The sequence below is a fragment of the Cydia strobilella genome, chromosome 23 (genome assembly GCF_947568885.1).
Source record: "Cydia strobilella chromosome 23, ilCydStro3.1, whole genome shotgun sequence".
Classification (NCBI taxonomy): domain Eukaryota; kingdom Metazoa; phylum Arthropoda; class Insecta; order Lepidoptera; family Tortricidae; genus Cydia; species Cydia strobilella.
Genome location: NC_086063.1, coordinates 8677934 through 8702645, shown reverse-complemented (window position 1 = coordinate 8702645; position 24712 = coordinate 8677934). Strand labels below are relative to the sequence as shown.

The following is a 24712-nucleotide window of genomic DNA, read 5'->3' as shown; positions in this document are numbered from 1 at the left end:
TTAGCTTAGGGAGAATAGGGAGATGGAAACTTATGTTTTAATCTTCTTAAAGAAGTCTTTCTTTGAATCCATTTGTACTTACGTTTTTTCAATAACAGCTAAAATCTCATCCATAATAAAGTTTACGTCATATTTCGTTTAAAAAAGTATAATTATGATGATGAGTTCAATCCTCAAATAAGTATCAATCAATATTTTTTTCACCTCAGCAGCTCGAACAAGCCTACTTTCTTCACTCCCTGGAGTGACGAAAGTGCGACTTTCCTCACTCCAGGGAGTGACGAAAGTGCGACTTTCCGCACTCCAGGGAGTGACGAAAGTGTGACTTTCCTTACTCCATGGAGTAAAACAAAGTAGCTTTTTAAATAAGTGAAGGCCATGAACTGCCGCTTCATACTTCGGGGTCTATTACAAAATCGACCTTTAATATGTTCTCACTACTGAGGTCAAAATTATATGTGCAACACGAGAGCAAAGTTATTTTACATCTCGTGTTTTTGAGTCCCTCTCTACGCTCAAGATTCTAACTTAGAATCACTCGCTTTGCTCAATCTTTCGCTTACTCGAGACTCAAAATCAACACTCGCAAGAAAAACCAACTTGTTGCACAAATAACTAATTATTATTTCTCTATCAGTGTTTTTTTTTTCATGCGACATTTTAATAATTTTCAATTCAATTTATTTATTTAAGACAACACTGGCCCATAACGGTTAGTAACAATTAAGGTTAAAAACTAAGTGTTAGTGGAACACAAAAAACAGAAAACGACAAAACAAAAACAGCAATAAAATTCTTACAACTCACCTAATAGCGGTTATGACACATTCAAAATGCCGCATTATAGGTGAGTCGTATCGGCCCGCAACAGTGGTCAGGATGGGGTTGGAGCTGGCCCGCACTCTGCAGAGCAACGAGGCAATTCTCTTGCGTATTATGGCATAGTAGTCATCCGTGTGAGCTTGCGCAAACATGCCCGATGCGCTGCAGAAACGGGACAGCCCCAACAACATCCTGAAACCATTATTATATTGGACGCGCAGGGAACTGATGGTCTTCTGCGTATAACTAGTCCAGAGGCTGCACGTGTAGAACACCTGACAATATGCTTTAAATAACGTTACTTTTACCTGTTGGCTACATCGTGCAAACCTCCTTATTAGCATGTTGCATCGGACTGCCAGTGCCCTGCGCTCCCTTTCTATATCTAATTGGTCTTTAAGGTCGTCGGTGACATAGTGTCCAAGATATCTAAATGTGTACACGCGCTCGAGTATGTTATTATTAAGTTTTATGTCAGGTACACTTTCCGGTAGCTTGCCCCCGACGGCCTTAAATACCATATATTCGCTTTTCTTAGCGTTATACCGTAAGCCATGTTTACTTACGTACTCTTCACATATGCTTAGTAGTTTTCTCAATGCCCTGACCGTTGGACTGAGCAGCACCATATCGTCTGCGTAGCTGATGTTGTTGATACTAACATCATCAACTCTGCATCCTACTGGAGTGCTGCTCAACCCCTCGATCAGGTCGTTAACGTACAGGTTGAAGAGCTTGGGGGAGGTTATACCCCCTGCCTCACCCCACACTCCAACCTGTACGACTGAGAAAACCTACCAGCCCATCTGACGCTATTGCTCTGGTTAAGGTACCAATATTGAAATATTCGGAGTAGCTCCGCCGGTACTTTTTGCTCCCTTAACTTGTTCCAAAGGACATCGTACGACACAAGATCAAATGCCCTGGATAAATCCAGGAAACATGCGTATATAGGTGTGTGACGCTCAGTGTAGTACTGTACCGTGTGTTTTAGACTTAAGATGGCACTTTCCGTGGATAGACCCGGGCGAAACCCGAACTGCGCATAGTGTAAGTTTAAATGCTTCCCAAGTTGTGCGTCCAGTAGGCTATCCAGTACCTTAGCAAGCACAGCAGCGAGCGATATGGGCCGATAGTTGGACTTACTAGAAACATCGCCAGTTTTATCTTTGAGAATAGGCACAACAATGGTCTTCAGGTCATGGGGAAGGAATGAGTGAGACATGCACAAAGAATAAAATTTAGCCAGAACTGCATATAGCTTATTGCCCGCGAACTGTAAGTGTTCTATACTGAGCCCGTCGTGACCCGGTGACTTTCCTCTGGTCATTTTTGTGATCACATGTTTGACCTGTTCAGAGGTAAAACGAACAAGGTCCGACTCACGACAGGCCCCGTCATCAACCCTTTGTTGCGCTGGGCCCAACGGAGAATCTATTTTAAAATGGCCAACAAACATATTAGCAATGGATTCCGGCTCACTCACATCTCCGACGCTCACCGGCACGCCAGGCTGACCATCCAGTTTCTTAACGGCCTTCCAAAATTGTTTGAAGTTTTTAGAGCTGTGATGCGACGCTAAGATATCTAACTTAATTTGCTCTTGATGATTCTGGCACCATTTCAACTTGCTTTTAAATATTTTACGACTTGCGCACATACTTTCGTAAATTATTCCCGACATAGGCTTATTAAAGTTGACCCACTCCTGAAAGTGCATCCTAGCCTGCCCGTGCGCGTCCCGGACATGTTTATTCCAGCCCACGACTTTTTTACCCTTCCTATTACGCCCACAGGTTTGATGATAACTTTGCACTGCAGCGTCTGATAAAATAATAACTATATCTCTATATAAACAATCAATTAAATGTCGATGACTTATATTACTACAATTTGTATTACAACAAATGTCAAAATCTTGAAAATTAATTAAATTTAATTTATCATTACATATTTCATAATATTTATCTATTTGTCCCCCGTAATACCTGTACCCCTAGTGTTAATTTCATTCGATAGCGTGACGTGACTTACGCATTTGCGTTAAGTGTCATTTTGTATGGGATTTTGAGTTTCCAAAACGTCCCACTTGGCGCGCTGTTCAAAATCCCATACAAAAATAGACATAACGCAAACGCGAACGCTCGCTCGTCCCGCTATGGAATTAAATTAATTTCTGAATATTCGAATAATATAATGGCACCATAGTTGCTTTTGGACTATATTTAAGTAGTTTTACATTTTATTAAGTTTACGACTTATTTTGATATTATGAACTAACGCAAGAAGCAATTTCAATTAGTTCCTGTTGCTAATGTGAAAACAGCATTTAATTTCGCTGTTAAGCTTCCTACAAGCTTCAAATATCTTATAAAAGTTACAAAACAACGTATTTACGGAACTCGAAGTTAATCCCAACATGCTTGTGTTAAGTACAAAGACAAAAGTTGTACTAAGGCGGTTCCCTAAGCCAGAAGGCAAAAAAATCTCGTTATATGATCATCATTTTCTAAGAGACGCTGATATTTGATTTGTAGACGTGGAAAAAATATATGTAGTTCTTAATTATATTGTCTGTAATAATACAGCTTCCGATATACGAATTATGACACTTCGCTCGATAAAATTAATTCCCAAAATAACCTCTAACTCGGACTTTTAATCAAACTTTACTCGGTTATTTATTATGTGACACTATAAAAAAAAGAAGAAAAAACAATCTTAACAAATAGTAATTTGACTGCTTTCGAATTTCGATATTGTAAGGCAACGTTTTTAAAGTAAATAAAAATCGACAAAATTCGATTAAAATTGACACTTGGCGCGCATGGTCTTTCCCGTTTTTTCTTGCGAAATGTGACAGTGATGGCGGCAAACCGATGGAACGGCCTTAAGCTGGTGATCTTTTATAAACGGGAGCACATCCAAAAGGAGGAAATCAAAGAAATACAATCACATAATGAAATACTTTATCACCACAACAGCTCGTAAAGAATCTCTTTATTATTTAAAACTGATGAGAATGTTGCATTTTACTCACTAGAGGCAAATTAATTAAATGCAATTTTTCTGTTGTTGCCTCATGTTAGCTGGTGGAATTGAGTAATAATTTTGAATCACAATTATTAGATTTGTAAAGTTGTGCCTCGCGTTGGTGTGGTGGAAAATTGTTGTGTTTCACTTGGTAGCAAAGTATATTTAACCCTCGTGCCTTAAAACCCTTCAGCCCTCAAGATTCCACTTTCCACAGTCTCGATAACCATTAATAACTTTGAAATAAACGAAGAGTATTGTTTTTCTCAAATATCTACACATTCTTGTATGAGCCTAAGCAGCAAAACAGAAGTTTCTCATAATAAATATTAATGTACTTTACACTCTTCCGAGCAAAAAGCACAGAAAACAGTAAACAGAGAATGTTTTGCCGCTACTCCGTATTCCGCCCTCGTGCTGCCCTTTCTTGTCCGCTTTTTTCCACCCGACACAAAACGGAGCTATGAAAGATGTAACAGAACAGTGCTGGTTAGAGATCGGAGCAATATAATAATAATTTAAGATGAACAAAGTAAGATTTTGGTTGCTAAAGTTTATGACTTATGCACAAGCACAATTGTACAATGTACTTACCTACACAATATTATAGTGTAAGGACTTTGCCCTTACATGCCCTTTAAAATTTAATTTGAAAATAATATTTATATTCGATATTCAGGTCGAACCATAATACTTACAATCGATATGTGATAACCCCGTGAGAGTGAATAAAGAACACTTCCAATATGTCGCTGTTTCAATCAGCAAGTCCTTACAATAGTTAGATCTTATATCTGCTTTTTATGAACAAAGTAAGATTTTGGTTGCTGAAGTTTATGCAAGACTTACGCACAAGCAATAATAAAGATGTACAATGTACTTATCTACAAAATATTATAGTTAGATCTTATCTGCTTTTTGAGATTAAACAAATGGTACACGAACATAATGCAATTATATTTGATGATCCTGCCAGTTTAGTGAGAAATATTTTTATTTTGCAAACACATAAAATAGACGTACCATTTTTTGCCCGCTTTTTCTATCGCGACGCAAAACGGAGCTATGAAAGATATAACAGAACAGTGTTGTTAGAGATGGGGGCGATAAAATAACAAATGTTAAGATTACTTAAAATTTTGGTGGTAGAAGTTTATGTTAGAGTTTTTAATTTTGAGCAAATGCGGAATTTACTCAAATCAATAATAAAACTGTAGGTACATTATAAATACAATGTGGTTACATTAGGTTTGATGAGGTCACACATATTAGCATATTACAGATGGATTTTGAATTTTAAAAACGTATTCTTTTTTGTCAAAACAACGAAAAAGCTTATTTTAAATGGGACGGGACCGGAAACCTTTTAGCACGTCCTGATTGTGTTTATGTGTGATTTTACACAAGCAAAGGTTTGTTTACAGGATATGTTTGTTTTACGAGATACAGCTGTAAAAGCAGATGGCTTTACAAATGTAAATAAACATTACAGATAAACAAATGTTGAAGTTGAAACCAATTTATTGCAAAGGTAAAATATAAGCTTTTTATTGGAAAAGAAACAAAGCAAGTTTATAAATTTGTTTAACTGTACACGCGCAAATAATAATAAAATAAATCAAATTGAAAGGAATGCTTACTGAATAATCAAAAGAACATTATCTACAGTACGAAGTAAATGTATTCCTGTAATCATTAAATATTTACCGAGCACGAAACTCCTCATCAAATTTGCCTGCTCCCAAATTCTTACTTCCTGGGTAAAGCAATCGTAAGACACCCCGATACTGAGGCCTTATAAAATATTGAGATAGAATTCGAGTGAACCCCAGGTCAACGAGGGTGAACTTTAATCCAAGAAGATAGAATACAAAATCGATTGCAGGAATGACGGCAATGAATGATAAAGAATGGAAAGATGTAAGACAAGGGAGTAAGGTCCATTTTACAACGTATTTTTCTGTAGTTTGGAGGACTGTAAACATCCTCGTTGAATTCGCTGCATATGATGAAAATTTCTTTCCCTTTTTCTACTTCCTATGAAAAAATGGGCTTATGAGATGAAATGTTCAGGTTTATTTGCTTCTTATATGTAGTTTATAATAAAGAAAATTGAAATTTATTTAGGATCGGTGTGCAAATATTTTATTTGTTAAGGTTGTGATTTGTAATATTCCTCAACACTTGCAAAGTTTATTTCGACTAGTGAGATGTTTTGTACAAGGATATTACTGATGTTAGAAATGTTGTTTTTATTTATTTATTATTTAATATAGTATTGACAACACAATAGACAGAAAATTTGATAAGGAGTAGTGGTAAGGAGGCTGTGCATAAAATACGAGTAGCACAGAGAGCCATGGAGCGCGCCATGCTCGGCATCAAACTTCAAGACCGAATGAGGAATGTCGACGCCACACCAAGGTGCGAGATGTGGGTGACGTCATAAATGGAGTTGGGCAGGACACGTTGCCAGACAGAGTGATGGCAGGTGGACCAAATTGTTGACGGATTGGTGACCGCTTTCGTTTGGCTCGTTGGGTGGATGACGTTCGAAAAATCGCGGGGCATTTTTGGATAACACAAGCCCAGGACCGGGATAAGTGGCGTACACGAAGAGAGGCCTATGCTCAGCAGTGGGCGACTGAAGGCTATAATGATGATGATGATAGCAGTGACATTATTCAAAATTCAAATCAAAATTCTTTATTTCATAAAAATGTACATTTTTTTGATACAGGGGATGGAGCCGCCCGGTAAGCAAACAATGCTTGTGTTGGGAGGCATTATTGTAACTTATTTCAAATTATATTTATTGCTAGACGTAGTTATCAACAAATTGTAAGGTGTCATTATCGATATAGTTTAGGCTAATGATTAACAGACTTTCATATTTGACTTATATATCTTTAAAATGAAAATATAGTATGAATAAACAAACACAGGTTTGAGTCATTTTAGTTATAGCTGTACAACAATTTTTTAATCCAACTACCCTTTTTTCAAATTTAGGACTTTTTATGCAAGTAAGTGTCCAAAATTTCCATACTTTTTGATCCTACTCTATACTGTTATCGTCATACAAAATGTATGACAATTGGTATGGAATAAAAATATAACAGTAGAATTAACATAAAAATGTCCAAACAAATAATTTTTTTGTTGTTTTTTTGTTTTTTTAATAAACTGGCGCTTTTCCGTTTATCCATTTGATTCCTTTATTTTGTCAACTTCTTGAATATAAAGGAATAAATATGAATATTCCTCTTACATATTCCTAACTGTAAAAAGCCTACTTCTCTTTCGCTTGTAAATGCGCCCTTATGTTTACAAAGGGACGTATGATTTATGTTTCAATAAAATAGAGTGTTGGCAATAAATTTCACTTGAGTTGTCAATGCAGGGCAGTTTTATTATCAATAATATCTTTATGTTTCGAGGGTGGCCGACGTGGCCGTGGCAAAAAGCATCATCATCATCATCATCATGTCAGCCGATAGACGTCCACTGCTGGACATATGCCTCCCCCAAGGCTCGCCACTCCGACCGATCCTGTGCCGCTCGCAACCACCGAATTCCCGCGACCTTCACCAGGTCGTCGCTCCATCTCGTTGGAGGTCTACCAGCAGTTCGTCTTCCGGTACGCGGACGCCACTCCAGAACCATCCGGCCCCACCGGCCATCAGTTCTGCGAGCAATGTGCCCCGCCCACTGCCACTTAAGGATTGCAATTCTGCGAGCTATGTCGGTGACCCTAGTTCTACTGCGGATATCATCATCTCTGACTCTATCACGCAGAGAAACCCCGAGCATAGCTCTCTCCATTGCAAAAAACATATTAAGTTTCAAATATTCCTTAGATATTTTTAGGGATTCTAGCTTTTTTTTAGGGTTCCGTACCCAAAGGGTAAAAACGGGACCCTATTACTAGGACTCCGCTGTCCGTCTGTCTGTCTGTCACCAGGCTGTATCTCATGAACCGTGATAGTTGAAATTTTCACAGATGATGTATTTCTGTTGCCGCTATAATAACAAATACTAAACAGTACGGAACCCTCGGTTCGCGAGTCCAACTCGTACTTGGCCGTTTTTTATTTATTATTTTACTAGAATCTGCACGCGACTTTGTCCGCGTAAAATAACGATGATGACTCTTCTTCCTCGCATTATCCCGGCGTTTTGCCACGGCTCATTGGAGCCTGGGGTCCGCTTGGCAACTAAACCCAAGAATTGATGTAGGTTGCGCTAGTTTTTACGAAAGCGACTGCCATCTGACCTTCCAACCCAGATGGGAAACTAGGCCTTATTGGGATAAGTCCGGATTCCTCCCGATATTTTCCTTCACCAAAAAGCAACTGGTAAATATCAAATGATATTTCGTACATAAGTTTCGAAAAACTCATTGGTACGGGGTTTGAACCCGCGGCCTCCGGATTGAAAGTCGCATGCTCTTACCGCTAGGCCACCAGCGCTTAATAACGATGATGACTATTAATGATCCATAAAACTCCTACGCCCTTCCTCGGATTCCAGACTATCTCCGTACTTCATCATAATCGATTCAGCGGTTTAAGCGTGAAGAGGTAACCACAGACAGACAGTTAGGACCTTTCCGAATTTATTCATATTATTAGTAGTAGGGTGGCCCAATTTTTTTGTCTGTGACTTTATAATCAACATACGATTTTGATTAGTTGGATCGCTGCATTAGTTTTTTTAGGGTTCCGTACCCAAAGGGTAAAAACGGGACCCTATTACTAAGACTCCGCTGTCCGTCGGTCTGTCTGGCGCATACATCTACGGGACGCAACAGACAGGGCGTTAAGCGTCGCTACCTTCTGGTCCCGCTTAATATGAAATGTATACGAAACCATCGACACGAGAAGAAGAAGAAGAAGAAGAAGAATAATATAAATATTTAAATGGGGCTCCCATACAACAAACGTGATTTTTTTGCTGTTTTTTTCCGTAATGGTACGGAACCCTTCGTGCGCGAGTCCGACTCGCACTTGGCCGGTTTTTTTATATATTTTTTTTTATATACCACGTCGGTGGCAATCAAGCATACGGCCCGCCTGATGGTAAGCAGTTACCGTAGCCTATGGACGCCTGCAACACCGGAGATATTACACGCGCGTTGCCGACCCTTTAATATACGGCACATATACGAAACCAAACCTTTGACAGAGTAATTTCAATACATTACTAATGACATCACATTTTTAATCGAAGCCACACCTCATAAAATAACATTATTGACAAACAGAACGCGAAATAAAACGTTATAACTTCAACGGCGTGATAAAAATTATTGTCGCCGAAAAGACTGTTAAGCGGAAATTACTATTCCATACACGGACGTAAAGAGGATTGGATATAAACCTGGATGGGGGGTAAAATATAAATGAGGGATAAAATATATATGCATTTACCGGTATATCTACCTTTAACTATTTGTTTATATTAATATTGGCTCCTGCCTGCGGCTCCCTCTGCGTGGGATGATGATGATGATAATGATTAATAAAAACTATCGTATGTCCTTGCTCGGGATTCAATCTATCTCCATACCAAATTTCATTTAAATCGGTTCAGCAGCTGCTGCTTAAGCATGAAGAGATAACAGACAGACAGACAGAGAGATAGACAGACAGATAGAGGGAGAGAGAGAGAGAGAGAGAGAGACAGATAGGGTCCCGATTGTCATCTACAAAATTTGTTGGAATTAAATTAGTTTAAGGTTATAAAGATCCGATTTTATTACATAAAATTGTACCTATAGAATAGGTATTATTGCATAAATTTCACAAAATTGTAGAATATAGGTATTATAGCCTAAGAGTAATTTTGAAGAAAATTTATTTATAATAGGGTTTTCTTAATGTAGCAATAATAATATGTTCATCGAAAACTGAAATATTAAAATTATTATAATCCAAAAAAAATGTTTGATTTTGAACACCTTTATCGATCTTGTTTAAAATGTTTGCGCATCGCATTGAGTCGGTAATGTGTATCGGTAACTTAATGTCCGAGTATTGAGTATTGTTATTGTTAGTATTGTTGTTATTTTTTTAACGCTTATTATTAAGTATTAGTTTAAGTTCTCATAATAAGTGGATTGTAAAATTCTTAATAAGAATAAATGATCTTTAAACCTAAACCTTATAACCCTTTTAGGTTAAGTGCATAACACTTTGTTTTTTAAAGCATAACTTTCTCACAAACTAAAGTACTTAATAGCTTACTAAAAACTCCACAATCGCCAAAGACACTTTCAAAGCCAGATAGTGCACTTTGCACCAAAATGTCATATGAAAGTTTAAAATGTCTTCGTTTGTAAAGTTTTTAAACATACTAGTTTATTCAGACATACACATACACATACAGTTGTGCAAAGTGTTACTAGTTTAGTAATGTCTTGGGGAAGAATATATTTGGCAGAAGTTTATTATATACTATGCTAATAAGTATTAACTGGTAATAGTAAATATTATGATCCATAGAGCAATTAATTAAACATAACGAGAACATAACACAGTTGGAATATAATAACATACAGTCGAACTTATTATTATTTAGCAATGAACGAGAAAAAAACGCTGACAAAATTACGTTGATATTTTTTTTATTGCATTAAAAATTTAAATCAATCAGTTAATTAAAACAAACAGTATTGTGTTGAATATATGCTCCCTTAACTATGATACACAAACACTACCGTTTGTTAAAATTATAGTATTATGTACAATATGTAGATGTAAAAAAAGTCAATAGTGAAGTAATCAAAAAAGTAGTATAAACCGAAGACGAAGAAAATTCATTTCTGATATTAGTTTTTTCAGTTTCATAGTAATTTTACAAGAAAAACGTAAAAAGGTTAAAAATTTTTTGGAGATTTTTGGTTTGAGAGAACTTTTGTATAGTGACAAAAAATATTATACAAACTCGCGAGTGAGTTACAGCTTTTTTTTGCAGAATCCATAACTCCATAATATAGGCTTTTGTCCTTCAGTAGACCTGCATGAAATTAAAAAAAAAATCGAGCAAGTGTGATGAAAAGGTGTATTTTGCTCCTATTTTTCATATGAATGTACCTAGCTTGATATCTGAGCCGTATCCAGTAATCCTATTCATTTCGGTCGTTACCAAAAAAGGCCCAGTATCTTTATCATGTATTTTTCGGGCCCCGTAAAATAACAACCCTTTTTACTGGCAACCCAATTACTTTTTATGATCAGATGGCCAGCGATATTACTAGCCATTGGGTCATACCGTTGTGACCGTATTTTTATCTGTTTTTATATAAAACGTCTTAATAGGGAATATAAAATAGCATTTGTGTTTGAGTTATGTTTTTTTATTAGAATTTTCTTTGTAGTATTATTAAGGTTGTGTCTGTAAATTTGAGCGGTTTTTTTACTCTATTATGTCACATAAAAATAGGTATCTAAATATTTGTCGGCAAAATGAAATAAGACGTTCTATTGACTAAATTGAGGCCAAGGTGCGCTTCAGACCAGATGGCGCCACCTAACGGAACTTCGGAGCGGTGGGGCAACAAGCAGTGGGAAGGCATAAAAACCGGTCCACTGCGCCCGCGCCGGCATTCTGTTGCGGACCTCCGACGGATCGTTGTGCCTCTAGTGATTGACTTAGAATATTCCTAGTAAATTATTGTTGTTGTTAATTATCGAAAGTGATTAATGTGTAATTTGTTTTGATCAATATACCGCATATTAAAAGTGTTCCATTGTTTTACTTACTGCTGCTAAAATAGTCGTCTTACACGTCCACATGTCGGATCTTGAGCAACCCAAAGACCCTGACAACGGCACTAAGCCGACATCAGAAGTGACAAAAGAACCCAGTGACGACAAAAGCAAATGTGGCAGTATGCAAGACAAACCATCCGCGAGTGCAAACAATAATGACGCTGACATTTTTATGCGAGTATTGCGTAATATGGCAAGTGGTTTACAATCTCAAGTGACACCTAATTCGGCGCCTGGGCCGCCACTGAAGCTCATTCGTTTTGATCCGGAGGATGCTGACGCTGATATTGAAGGATGGTGCAACATAAATGAGGTGATAATAAAACAAAGGAAGCTTGAAGGTACCGATTTATTATTGCCTTTAACACATGCATTGCGTGGTCGTGCAGCTTCTTGCTTAACAAAACTTAAAACTGATTGTATCACGTGGAACAGTATAAAGGAATTGTTATTATCCAAATTTGCTAAGCCAATGCTTATGCAGGACTACTTTGATAGTATTATTAAATTCCAAATAAATAACAAAGAAACTGCTGCTGATGCTGCTGTACGACTATGGCAATTAATTGAAAAGATTCCTAATCTTGATTTACCTGAGAATGTGATTACTGGCTTTGCCATATCGGTTCTATCAAATACTGACCCGAATATTCGACGCGAACTAAATGCCCACGTTATCACTGCAAAATCTCATTTGTGCCGAGTGTTGCGAGGTGTATCTCTTCTAAAAAGGAAACATGATGATTTCGAACAACGCACCGATAATAAACGAACACGGTATTTTGATTCTCGCACTTTTAGCGGCACGTGTCACCGATGTGGTGAAGTTGGCCACAAAATAGTGAACTGTCATCTGAATCGACCTACCAGTTCGCAGATTCCAAAGCAGCCCTCCTCTCGACCGGAAGAAAAACGCCCTGTTACCTGTTTTACCTGCGGCAAGCCTGGACACCTGTCATCCACCTGCCAAGCCATCAAAGGAAAGAAAGATAATGTGACGATCAAGGAAGTTAACCTATGTTCCAAGGAAGCGGTAACTGGTGAGCTGAATATAGCAGGTACTAACTGTCATTTTATTTTTGATTCCGGTTCTGAAATTTCAATGGTTAAACGAAGCGTTGCGCAACAAATCAAAGGAACACCGTTTCACGAAACAGTTCTTTTGAAGGGCGTAGGTGAGGGTGTTATATGTAACGAGCAATTGCGTTGTGTTGTTAACGTGCAACAGTTGACATTAGAGATATTGCTGTACGTCGTTAGTGATAGTAGCCTAGTAGAACCTGTATTAATAGGTCGTGATATTCTTAAAATGGGGGTACGTGTTGAAATAGATGACGAGTCAGGGCTCACAATATTTAAATCAAAATTTGCTCAAGTCTGTAATGTACTTCCAAAAGTTGATTTGTCGAAGATTGATACTGACGTTACTGGGTCAGATCAAATTGCTCTTTTAGAATTGATAACAAAATTTTCTGATAGTTTTGTCGACGGTGTGCCCACTAATAGAGTGAACACTGGCTTTATGAAAATTGAATTGATAGATGAAAACAAAACCGTACAAAGACGGCCATACAGACTTTCGGCTGCTGAAAGACAGGTTGTTAGGAGTAAAATATCTGAACTAATGGAAGCAGGCATAATACGTGAAAGCAATTCGCCTTTTGCTAGCCCCATTCTTTTAGTAAAGAAAAAAGATGGTAGTGATCGTATGGTAGTCAATTATAGGGAATTAAATTCCAATACTCGTGCTGATAATTACCCACTTCCTAGAATAGCTGACCAAATCGATCGGTTACATGGTGCAAATTATTTCACCTCACTTGACATGACCTCTGGTTTTCACTGTATCCCTATTGAACAAGAATCCATAGAACGAACATCATTCGTTACCCCTGATGGACAATTTGAATATGTTGCCATGCCATTCGGTCTCAGAAATGCGCCTTCCGTTTTTCAAAGATGTATTCAAAAAGCCCTCAAAGGTTGCGATTTTGCACAAATTTATATGGATGATGTCTTAATACCATCTCAAACTATTGCTGAAGGGATGGAAAGATTAAATCGTGTTCTCAATGCTCTTACTGAGGCTGGTTTCTCTTTGAATATGAAAAAATGTAGCTTTTTAAAGACACGAATTACTTACCTCGGTTATGTCATCCAATCGGGAGAAATCAGACCTAACCCGAATAAAGTGCAGGCCTTAGTAGACAGCCCTCATCCTCGTACAGCTACTCAAGTTCGACAATTTATCGGTTTGGCTTCCTATTTTAGGCAATTCATACCGAAATTTTCGCAACTAATGGCACCTTTATATCCGCTAGTCCAACAAAAGGGAACAATCAATTGGACAGACCAGCATACTGATGTTTTCAAAAAAGTTATAGAGATTTTGACTTCGGAGCCTGTATTGGCCATTTTCGACCCCAATAAGGATATAGAGCTTCATACGGATGCTAGCTCTCTTGGCTATGGTGCAGTCCTGATACAGCGGCATAATAAAGTCCCTCACGTGGTGGCCTATTTTAGCCGCCGTACCACTGAAGCCGAATCGCGTTACCATTCGTATGAGCTCGAGACCCTTGCTGTAGTTCGGGCTATAGAGAATTTCAGACATTATTTGTATGGGCGTCGATTTACAGTACGTACAGACTGTAATGCACTGAAAAGCTCTAGTTCAAAACGAGACCTGACGCCACGTGTCCACAGGTGGTGGGCAATCTTACAATGTTATGATTTTGACATAGAGTATAGAGAAGGTCGACACATGTCACATGCTGATTTCTTGTCAAGAAATCCTCTCCCTACCTCCTCCTCTTGCGATACTGACTTAAAACACAAAATTGTCCAAAATGTTGAGTTGCAATATGGATGGCTAGCTGTAGAGCAGCAACGTGACAGCGAAATTTCTGACATAGTTTCGAAATGGAGTAACGGTGACCTTCCCCAACACGTAGCACAGTCTTATGATGTTAGGAAAGGAGTATTGTATAGGAAAATCCAGCGCAATAAACGTAGTTCGTGGTTGCCCGTGGTACCCCGTTCCTTGGTTTGGTCACTCATTAGTCATATTCACGTAGAACTCAAACATCTTGGTTACGAAAAGACATTGGATAAGCTGTATGACTGTTACTGGTTTCAGGGAATGGCTAAGGCGGTAAAAAGATTTGTTGACTCTTGTCTAATATGTAAAACATGTAAAGGAACTTCTGGAGCGCAACAAATTCAATTACATCCAATCCCTAAAGTGTCTATTCCTTGGCATACCGTGCATATCGATATTAGTGGTAAACTTAGCGGTAAAAGTCAAAGAAAAGAGTACGTTTTCGTGACTATTGATGCATTTACCAAATACGTTTTGTTGCGTCACACACTACATTTAGATTCCACCAATGCAGTTCACACTTTAGAATATGCCGTAAGTTTATTTGGACCCCCAAAACGAGTCATTGTAGATCAAGGGCGCTGCTTTGTCAGTAATGAGTTTAGGGCCTTTTGCATCGAAAATCACATAGATTTACACATCATTGCGACCGGAGCTAGTCGAGCAAATGGACAGGTAGAAAGAGTTATGCAGACTCTTAAAAATCTTTTAACAATAGTGGAAAATAATGATGATAGTGTCTGGAGGGATGAACTTGAAGAAATTCAGTTAGTTTTAAATACAACAAGATGCCGCGTAACGGGTTTTACGCCCATCGAGCTCATGCTCGGTATTAAGAGCCAACCATTAGGTATTGCAAAGATAATACACGATGTAGACGCTAACGATAATAATAGGAATACTTTGGAGGAAGACAGGCAACTCGCGGCTGATAATATTCTTTCTTTAGCTAATTCCGATAAAGAAAGATTTGACAGGGGCAAAGCTCAGGTAAAACCATTTAGTGAAGGTGATTTTGTGTTCTTGAAGTGTTGCGAACGTAACCAGACTAAGCTAGATCGAAAGTTTAAAGGGCCTTTTAAAATTACTAGAGTTTTGGAAAATGACCGCTATGAACTGCAAAACATTGATGGCTCAAGTAGGACCTATAAATACCCCCATGAAAGCTTGCGAGAGGTACCTAAAGGGCGAGCAGGGCTGACTGAAGTGGCAGAGGTTATGTGTGATGATATTTTTGCGGAGGATGAGACCGTGTCGGCAAGTGAAAGCGAAACTAATGAGAATAGTCCGATGGTAGTAGATGTTGAGGTGCATAATGAGATGGAAGACATTCCGGTAGTCCCTGGGACTAGCCGAATGTGAGACTGCAGTATTTTGTGTGAGAGTGAGCTGCATATTTGTTGACTGGCTGCAATCTTCTGGCTTGCCTCACTCTATATGAGTGTCGGCCCCCAGATAGAGGCGCAGAGCTGTAACAAGTGCAGGACGAAATCCGTTGGAGTGACATAAGTCTGATGAATTGATTTGTAGTCAAAGTGATGATGAATTTTATTATGATTAAGATTTAAGTGAAATTTATGGTAAATGTTTACAGATTAGGCGCCCGAGGACGTGCGAAAGTCAGGAAGGCCGTGTCGGCAAAATGAAATAAGACGTTCTATTGACTAAATTGAGGCCAAGGTGCGCTTCAGACCAGATGGCGCCACCTAACGGAACTTCGGAGCGGTGGGGCAACAAGCAGTGGGAAGGCATAAAAACCGGTCCACTGCGCCCGCGCCGGCATTCTGTTGCGGACCTCCGACGGATCGTTGTGCCTCTAGTGATTGACTTAGAATATTCCTAGTAAATTATTGTTGTTGTTAATTATCGAAAGTGATTAATGTGTAATTTGTTTTGATCAATATACCGCATATTAAAAGTGTTCCATTGTTTTACTTACTGCTGCTAAAATAGTCGTCTTACACGTCCACATGTCGGATCTTGAGCAACCCAAAGACCCTGACAACGGCACTAAGCCGACATATTATACAATTTCACCCACATTTCACGCCTTTTATAAAAATAACACATTATCTAAATTTTATTGACGCTCTGTACTTAATAGTAAATTCCAAAATATATTGCTTATACCGGGTGTTTCCTGTAACAGGAGCAATAAATTAAACTGGAGGCTGTACGCCTCAAACTGACCAACATTTGTTCAGCAACTTTTTAAAATTATGAAATTTTTAGATTATATCTTTTTCATACTAATTAAATATTATTTTCAATGTACGCTGCCATCTGTGTGTTTGACTTTGCTTGTCACCCTTTAAACATAACAAATTTTGCAATACATTGCGTCTTAGAATAAACTTTAAAGTGTAATGAAAATCAAAACGCACGTTATTTTTAAAAGTTGCTGAACAAATGTTGGTCAGTTTGAGGAGTGTACTGTAGGCTGTAGCCTACAGTTAGTTAGTTAATGCTCTTGTTACAGAAAACACCCGGTATATATTTCTCATGGAAAACATTGTAATGAGTAAAAGATGTTATGTTTTTAAATTTATGATGTAAATGTAAAGGGCCCACTGACTATCAGTCCGCCGGACGATATCTGCCTGTCAGTTGTTCGGAACTGTCAAATTTTTGTTCTAACTGACAGGCCGATATCGTCCGGCAGACTGATAGTCAGTGGGCCCCTTTACAGCAATTAATACCCTTGTGATTAAAAATATCTGAGAAACTAAATATTAAGCCTACAGTTATTAAATAAATATTAAATTTTAATATTTAATATATAATTTAATAAATATAAATTATAATTTGATGTACCTATACGAGTTTATTCATTTTTTTTAATTCTTGACCTTCAAAAAGTGTTCTATAAGTAACTATTTTCAAGAAAAACATTGTGAGTTTTGACTTTTATTAATTAGATATGTTTTGCCAACAGGTAAAATACGCCCCAAAAGTGCAGATAAGAATAAAATCAGGAGCCAAAAGGATACCTGAAGGAAGCGACGTAACTGTTGGTAAGTATATACCCTGGAAGAGATCGCTTACAGCGATAAGACCGCCTGTTGCTACCTTTATTTACTTTGTAAATATGTTATTGACTTTTCTTTTGTGGTGCAATAAAGTGTATTTACTTTACTTTACTTACCCATAAAGTGTTCAAAATACCATACAAAAAGAGACATAACACAAACTCGAACGCTTGTCACGCTATTGAATAAAATTAACACTAGGGGTTTTGTGTACAAAGTAAACGATTATTCTAAGCTACTTTTTAATGTAATCACGTGCCCGTGACAATAATGCACTCTTAAGGCCGTTCCATCGGTTTGCCGCTGTCTCTGTCACATTTCGCAAGAAAGAAAGGGAAAGAGCATGCGCGCCAAGTGTCAATTTTGATCGAATTTTGTCGATTTTTATTTATTTTAACGTTACCCTACAATATCGAAATTCGAAAGCTATGAAATTACTATTTAAGTTAAGGTTGTTTTTTCTTCTTTTTTTGGTCATAGTATCACATAATAAATAACCGAGTAAAGTTGGATTAAAAGTCCGAGTTAGAGGTTACTTTGGGAATTAATTGTATCGAGCGAAATGTCATAATTCGTGTATCAGAAGATATGATGATATTATGATTCGTGATATTAAAGATAATATAGTCAAGAACTACATATATTTTTTCCACGTATACGAATATCAACGCCTCTTAGAAAAACATGATCATATAGGGAGATTTTTCGCCTTCTGGCTCAGGAAACCGCCTTAAAGGTTATTAATACTCCAAACCAAATGAAAAACACCTTACTTCAACTTGCAATTAAGTGCAAAAAATACCCTAATGCTTTGTGTTAAGATCTCTTTTCTTCTGTATCACAATACATCTAGTAAAGTAATTTATCCAAGAAAGTGTCCTCGCATTAGTTAAGCGCTCAACCCTTTCTAGAACGATATTTTATTTAGTATAAACACTGAAAAGTTGTTATTTAAATGCTAGTTATGTAGTTAACGACACCAGAATTTAAAGGTTAAGTTTCTTGTAAATAAATGGTACATTGTAGAGGGTTAGGGCTATGTCTGTGACAACTTTTTTATTTAGTTAGTTATTAAGAAGTGTATGGGTTTTTTTATGCCTGCAATAAAACATTTTATTTTATTTTTTTATTTTATTTTATTATTTCTTAGATTGATGTGTCTCGAACTTTGCGTTATAATTGCTTGCAAAATAATTTCCACCACACCAGCTCTCCAAGGCTCTCTTTATTCTTTTTATTTATTGATTTTTAAGTTTTGAAATTTTAACTTTTGACTGTGCATATATCATAGTTTATAGTTTTTTTAGTTTAGATTTTTTTTAGTTTTAGTTTTATTTAGTTTTTTCAATTTTATAGTTTTTAATTTTAATCGTTTTAATAATCAATGTATTTTATTATTACCCATCAATTAATTGTCAAGGTCTTTTACATTTTATCAATTATCAAATGCTCAGTCAATTTAATTTTAATGGATCTTTATGTTTTATGCCTAATCTTTTTTTTTATTGCAAATGTTATGCATGTTTTACCTATGGATCAATGTTATCTGTATTAAATGATTTTATTATTATTTAAAAACTGATGAAGTTGAATTTTATCCACAAGAGGGGAAATGTAATGTGATGCAATTTTAGAGTTGTTTTCTCATGTTAGCTGGTAAAACTAAATTTTTATGAGTTTGTTTGCTTAAAAATTATGTATTTGTAGGGTGCTTTGACTATAAAAATAGATATATTTTTTTTACTTTTCCCGTAATAATACATGTGTTATTTAATATGCTAATTAATATAAATTATTAATGATGAATGTTATTGTTTTAGTGTGCCAAGCGGAAGCAAATCCCACGAATTTAACCTACAAGTGGTATATGGACGAACATCTAATCATAGGAAACTATACTAAGGAATTGGTAAGCGATTGATATTTCATTTTTTTTCACCTCAGCAGCTCGAACAAGCGTTATCTTTCGTCACTCCCTGGAATGAGGAAAGTGAAACAAAGTAGCTTTTTAATTTAGTGAAGGCCATGAACTGCCACTTAATACTTTTTTTTTCTTTGTATTATTTTGTGTAATGCGAAATACATTTTAACCTTTAATATGTTCTCACTACTGAGGTGAAAAATTATGTGTGCAACACGAGAGCAAAGTTATTTTACATTTCGTGTTTTTAAGTCCCTCGCTACGCTCAAGAATCGTGAATACACAAATGTTAAAAATTTTTTTAAGTACTTGTAATGCTTTTTCGCAAAAAACGTACTTGTGTTAATGTCATTCGCGTTACACAGTCGCGTTAACTTTAATCGTCTGAGAGTTGCAGTTTATTTCTATAAAAAATGTATCATCCTATACTAAACTTCTCCCTATTGGAGTCAAAGAAACATGTTATGACGTTAGGGTAAAAAGGGTAAAAATAGAAAGGTGCCTTCAGCGGTGTGGTCATGCGTAAAAGATGGATAACGACATACTATTATGTACAGTCGAAGGCAAAAATATCGATCCAGACAAATAGCTTAAAAATATGTGAGCACGACTTTATTGTCTAAGGTGTAAGAGGTATAAGAGATATTTAATGCCCTTAACTGTACCTATGTGTTACGGGTAATGTTAATTAAAAATTGAGCTCATCTCGCCATCAAACGTAACAGTTTGGTGAAAATATAAATGTTTAGTAAGTAAGTTGTAAATTTGAATATATAAATAATATAATATAAACTCAAGTTTACCCTGGCATAACTAGTATTACCCGAGCCTTTTGGGTAAAGTCCGAAAATTTAAACAACATTAATCTGTATTCGGCGCATCTAGGTCTACCCAACACTGGCTGGGTAATGTTAGGTGTTGCATCATCACTTCTGACATTACCCTCCCGGTGTTGGATAGACGCCGAATACAAACTAAAGTTGATTTTATTTTCGGGGTTTACCCAAAAGGCTTGGGTAACACTATTTATCCAGGTAAACTTATATTTACTTAAATTTTACATGCAACACTAAAAGGTTAAGTAAACTTAAGTTTAGTATTACCCAAGCCTTTTGGGTAAAGCCCGAATTTTAGTTTACCCAAAAGGCTCGGGTAATGCTAGTTATCAGGGTAAACTTGAGTTTAATTAATCTTCTAACATTATCCGTAACATATGGATGAAATGAATGGGGGGTCGGGTCGGTAAGGGTCGCCAATTGTCGTAATGGCGAAGAAATTGACATAAGTGTGTTCAGGTAGAAATATTTGTGTAAGGATGAGTTTGACGTCTATTTTACAACATGACCCAAATTACGTTGACATTTTTTTATGTATCATATTCTTAATAAAGTTAATATGATACGTATGGGTTTGTGTATCAAATCTAAAGGATAATATATTGAAGGTAATGCGTTTGGTTTTAGTTGAATGTTCGTAGTTTTAATATCCAAGATATTTTTTTAACGTGTAAGTATGTAAGAAAAATATTCCCAAATTTTTTTTCGTCAACAGTATAAGTTTTGGGCACAGAGAATAGATAGTAAAGGGAGTTACTGTCATAGTAAATTTTGTAGCTACAGTTTTACTGCCATCTGTTGACATACGATTAAAACTAAAAATGAAAATTTATAAAAATTCCAAAAAATGTATATATAATATGTATGGAGAATATTTTTTTTTGTATTTATTATTTTTATTTATTGTAAAATAACAAACGAAACCGTCAACGCCATCTAGCCGAGAATAGGCCAAAGGTTGATATTAGTGGTAGCGCCATCTGTGCGAGAATCAAATTTTCTCGATTTTCGAGGCACGTTTTTTCCTTAGACTATTTATTTATTTATTTAAACCTTTGGGAAACAAACAGCCAAAAACAACACACATAGAAAATCAGATAACACATTCACAAGCCACACAGTTTCCACTAATGAATGATAACAGTTATGTTGCTCAGAAACTAACATTAATAATACAATTTAAACTTAATTTAACATTAATACAATTTAAAGCATGCAAAACTTAAATACCTAACTCGAATTGTTGAAGACAGCATTTAAACGTTGGCAAGTAGATGATAATGTAACTAATGGGTATTATTTTTATTATTAGCTGTTTTTTTTATTGCAGAAACAAACTATTCATCTTATACGGTGTTATACTAGGTCTTTGTTTTTGGGTAATCCTGTACTGGTTCTTATATTTGACGTTTGAAATTGTAGGAATAACAATTCATATCCGGCCATCATATTCAGTTTTGTTAAAATCTCTCAGTAAATTCTATTTACCCGGTTCCCGAGATACAGGCTGCGCCTAGTTTGGGGCCGATGGATGGCCTTAATTGTAAAATCTAATTTTTTGTTGTTCAATCTGTGATGTTAATTTGTAAAATATTTGGTTAATAAACGATTTGTATTTGTATATTTCATGCGTCTTTTTTGTTACAGAAAATAGAGAACATAACAAGAAAATATAACGATATTGTCATCAAATGTGAAGTTTTCAACGAAGTTGGCAAGAGCGAAGACTCCAGAACGTTGGAAGTTACATGTAAGTTTTTTAAGTCATTCATGAATATAAATAATCCTACGAAATTCGAATAAAATTGAACATATATAATAGTTATTTATTATACAAGGGTGCAAAGTTGTATTTTACCCGCGAGTGTGGAATTGAAACAAGAGCAAGCGAAAGGAGTCTATAGTTGAACCACGAGCGAAGCGAGTGGTTCTAAAATAGAATCCTGAGCGTAGCAAGTGTTTCAACACACGAGAAGTAAAATACATTTGCACCCGTGTGTAACACAAAACTTTTCACCTCACTATATCGAGGAAAGTGCAACATCCACAGGCGTTAGATCATCTTCATTACTGAAATCACTCATTTTTTTATAATATAACAAAAAACTCTGGAAATTCTGTATTTTTACGTGAGAAGTTTTTAAGTAAAAATTTTGTTGACAATGTTGACATTTCTGACGTATGAAATGTCAATGATGCGTTTTGAAATTGCATCGACTCAACTTGTGCGTTCAGAATTATATTTAACATCATTATTAAAAAACAAACGTTTCTTATGGAACTTTAAGGTTTATGACATAAAATCATTAAATAAAGCTAAATTTGGTATTTTTTATTAGATTCTCAAACCATTTGTTTAATGATAATTAATATCAAACGAATTATTATTATGAGCGTTTTACGTTTTGTTATCTGTCAAGCTACTTAAACATGCTCCATCCAAGGTCAAATTACTTTCCCCACTAGTGGATAAAATGCGTTTTTCCCCGCTTGTTTTAAAGGATAAAAGACAACTTTCCGAGCTAGTGAGGGGAAAACCAACAACTTACCCACACGCCTAATATATGCAAGTTTCTTTTAGGAAAGGTAGAACACTGTAAAATAAATGTTAATTTTAGTTGCTTCATCGTGTATTAAAACTTTCACTAACAATGTGCCTATCCCTCAGACGCGCCAACCTTCAGGACTCATCCTAAAGATGTGGAAGCCGAAATCGGGAAGACTGTCTCGTTGACATGTGACGTTGAAAGTTACCCGGCGCCTGAGATTCGGTGGCTGCATCAAGAGGAGGATCAGAATATTGTAAGTATCTGTCATTTTATATCACGCAACGAACTAAAAATAAGTAAAAGACTGACTAGAGCTAAAAAATGACCACGCTCCACGGTAACTGTGCATCTGTGCCGCGAGCGACTCAACTGTACAGCCTACGCATGTTGACGACGATAAATCGCCGCTATACTTACTCAACCTCGTATCTGCAACACTCATTTGATGACAAAAACACCCGTATTCCGAATGAAAGAAAAGCGACATTTCCATCAAATGATTGTTGCAGATATGAGGTTGAGTAAGTATAGCGACGAAATATTGTAATGTCGCGCAAGAGTCAATAGATCAAATTGTCGCGAGTATCTTCGTCATTTTCGGTGTAATATCTACAAAAAAACTCAAACTAATAAATTAATAAATTAAAAAAGACAAAATATAGGGGTCTCGGCCCCGAATACGATTTCGAACCTTGGCCCGTGGGGTCTGAACGCGTCTTAAAAGAATAATAGACGTCACCGGTGATCGTAGAGCTGGCAGCATCCTCGCAGAAAGAGTAAGCATTGCGATACAGCGAGGAAATGCTGCCAGCATCTACGGCACCATGCCGCAGGGAATAGTTTTTAGTTATTTATTTTATGATTAGTTTTCGAACTTAAACTATCGTGAGACATATTTTAAAATACATGTCGCCAAAAGCGACTAAAAATAATAGTAAGTAAAAACCGTACTGATCTAAATATTTTTAAGATTAGTTTTCTTTATTTTTAGTTTTAGTTTTTAAGTTTTATAAGTTAGTTATTTCAGACCTAGATATACCTCATGTCATCATTAATGAAGCATATTTACAACTAGGGAAGAAATCAAATTATTTTATTAAATATTTTGATTTGTGTTTTCTTGTGGGTTCAGATCAAGATAGGTAATTATTTACCATAAGTACGTATATAATAATGTAGATTTATTCATATGGGTAGTTAGTATTGTTTCTAATTTAGTTCTGAATATTCTTGCCATATATCCTAGTTTTTTTTTTATTTGTTTACTGTTTTCAATTTATTAGATTGTTTTATAAATGTACTATGGTAATTAAATTATGTTGAGGTTAATATGTTAATTTACCCAAAATACTCAGGAATTCGGTATTAAAATTTATTAGGTTAAATAATTAAATTCCTACATCGACCGCATTAAAAATAAAACAGCGTTTATTACATTTCCATGCTTTATAATTTCAATCTTAAATACAGGTCAATTTGGCATAAATAATTGCTTTTATACAAGCCTGACACTCTTTGATAAAGATAGATAGTCTTATTGCGATTCCTATAAGAGGAAAGAGATAATAGTGCCATGCTTTGTCCTTATCACCGACCGGGTTTTTTTTTCATGGTCGGGTTATGGCAGCATAGGTAGGAGGCGATGGCGAAATACCGAAATTTATAAGTGAAAGAGAAAAAGGATTATGCTGCCATACATTAAGCTGTCAATACATGAATATGTCTTTCTCTTACCCCTGGTCGCTCGGTTTCATGTCTATAACCACTATACTATGTCTATGCTTTTATATGACGTCAATGTTTATTCGGTAAACGCGGCTACAACCAATAAACTGACCACATTAAATACAAATACCGACTAAAAGC

The 24712-nt window shown here is 36.3% G+C and overlaps 1 protein-coding gene across 1 annotated transcript in view; it reads left to right on the top strand.

Annotated features, from left to right (window-relative positions):
* The window catches only part of LOC134751909 (irregular chiasm C-roughest protein), an 87552-nt gene that overhangs the window by 38197 nt on the left and 24643 nt on the right, over positions 1 to 24712 (top strand). The window contains exons 7-10 of the mRNA XM_063687462.1: positions 17447 to 17525; positions 19361 to 19449; positions 21945 to 22047; positions 22966 to 23099. Of these exons, the coding sequence (XP_063543532.1) occupies positions 17447 to 17525; positions 19361 to 19449; positions 21945 to 22047; positions 22966 to 23099 (405 nt within the window). The remainder of the gene's footprint in view (positions 1 to 17446; positions 17526 to 19360; positions 19450 to 21944; positions 22048 to 22965; positions 23100 to 24712) is intronic.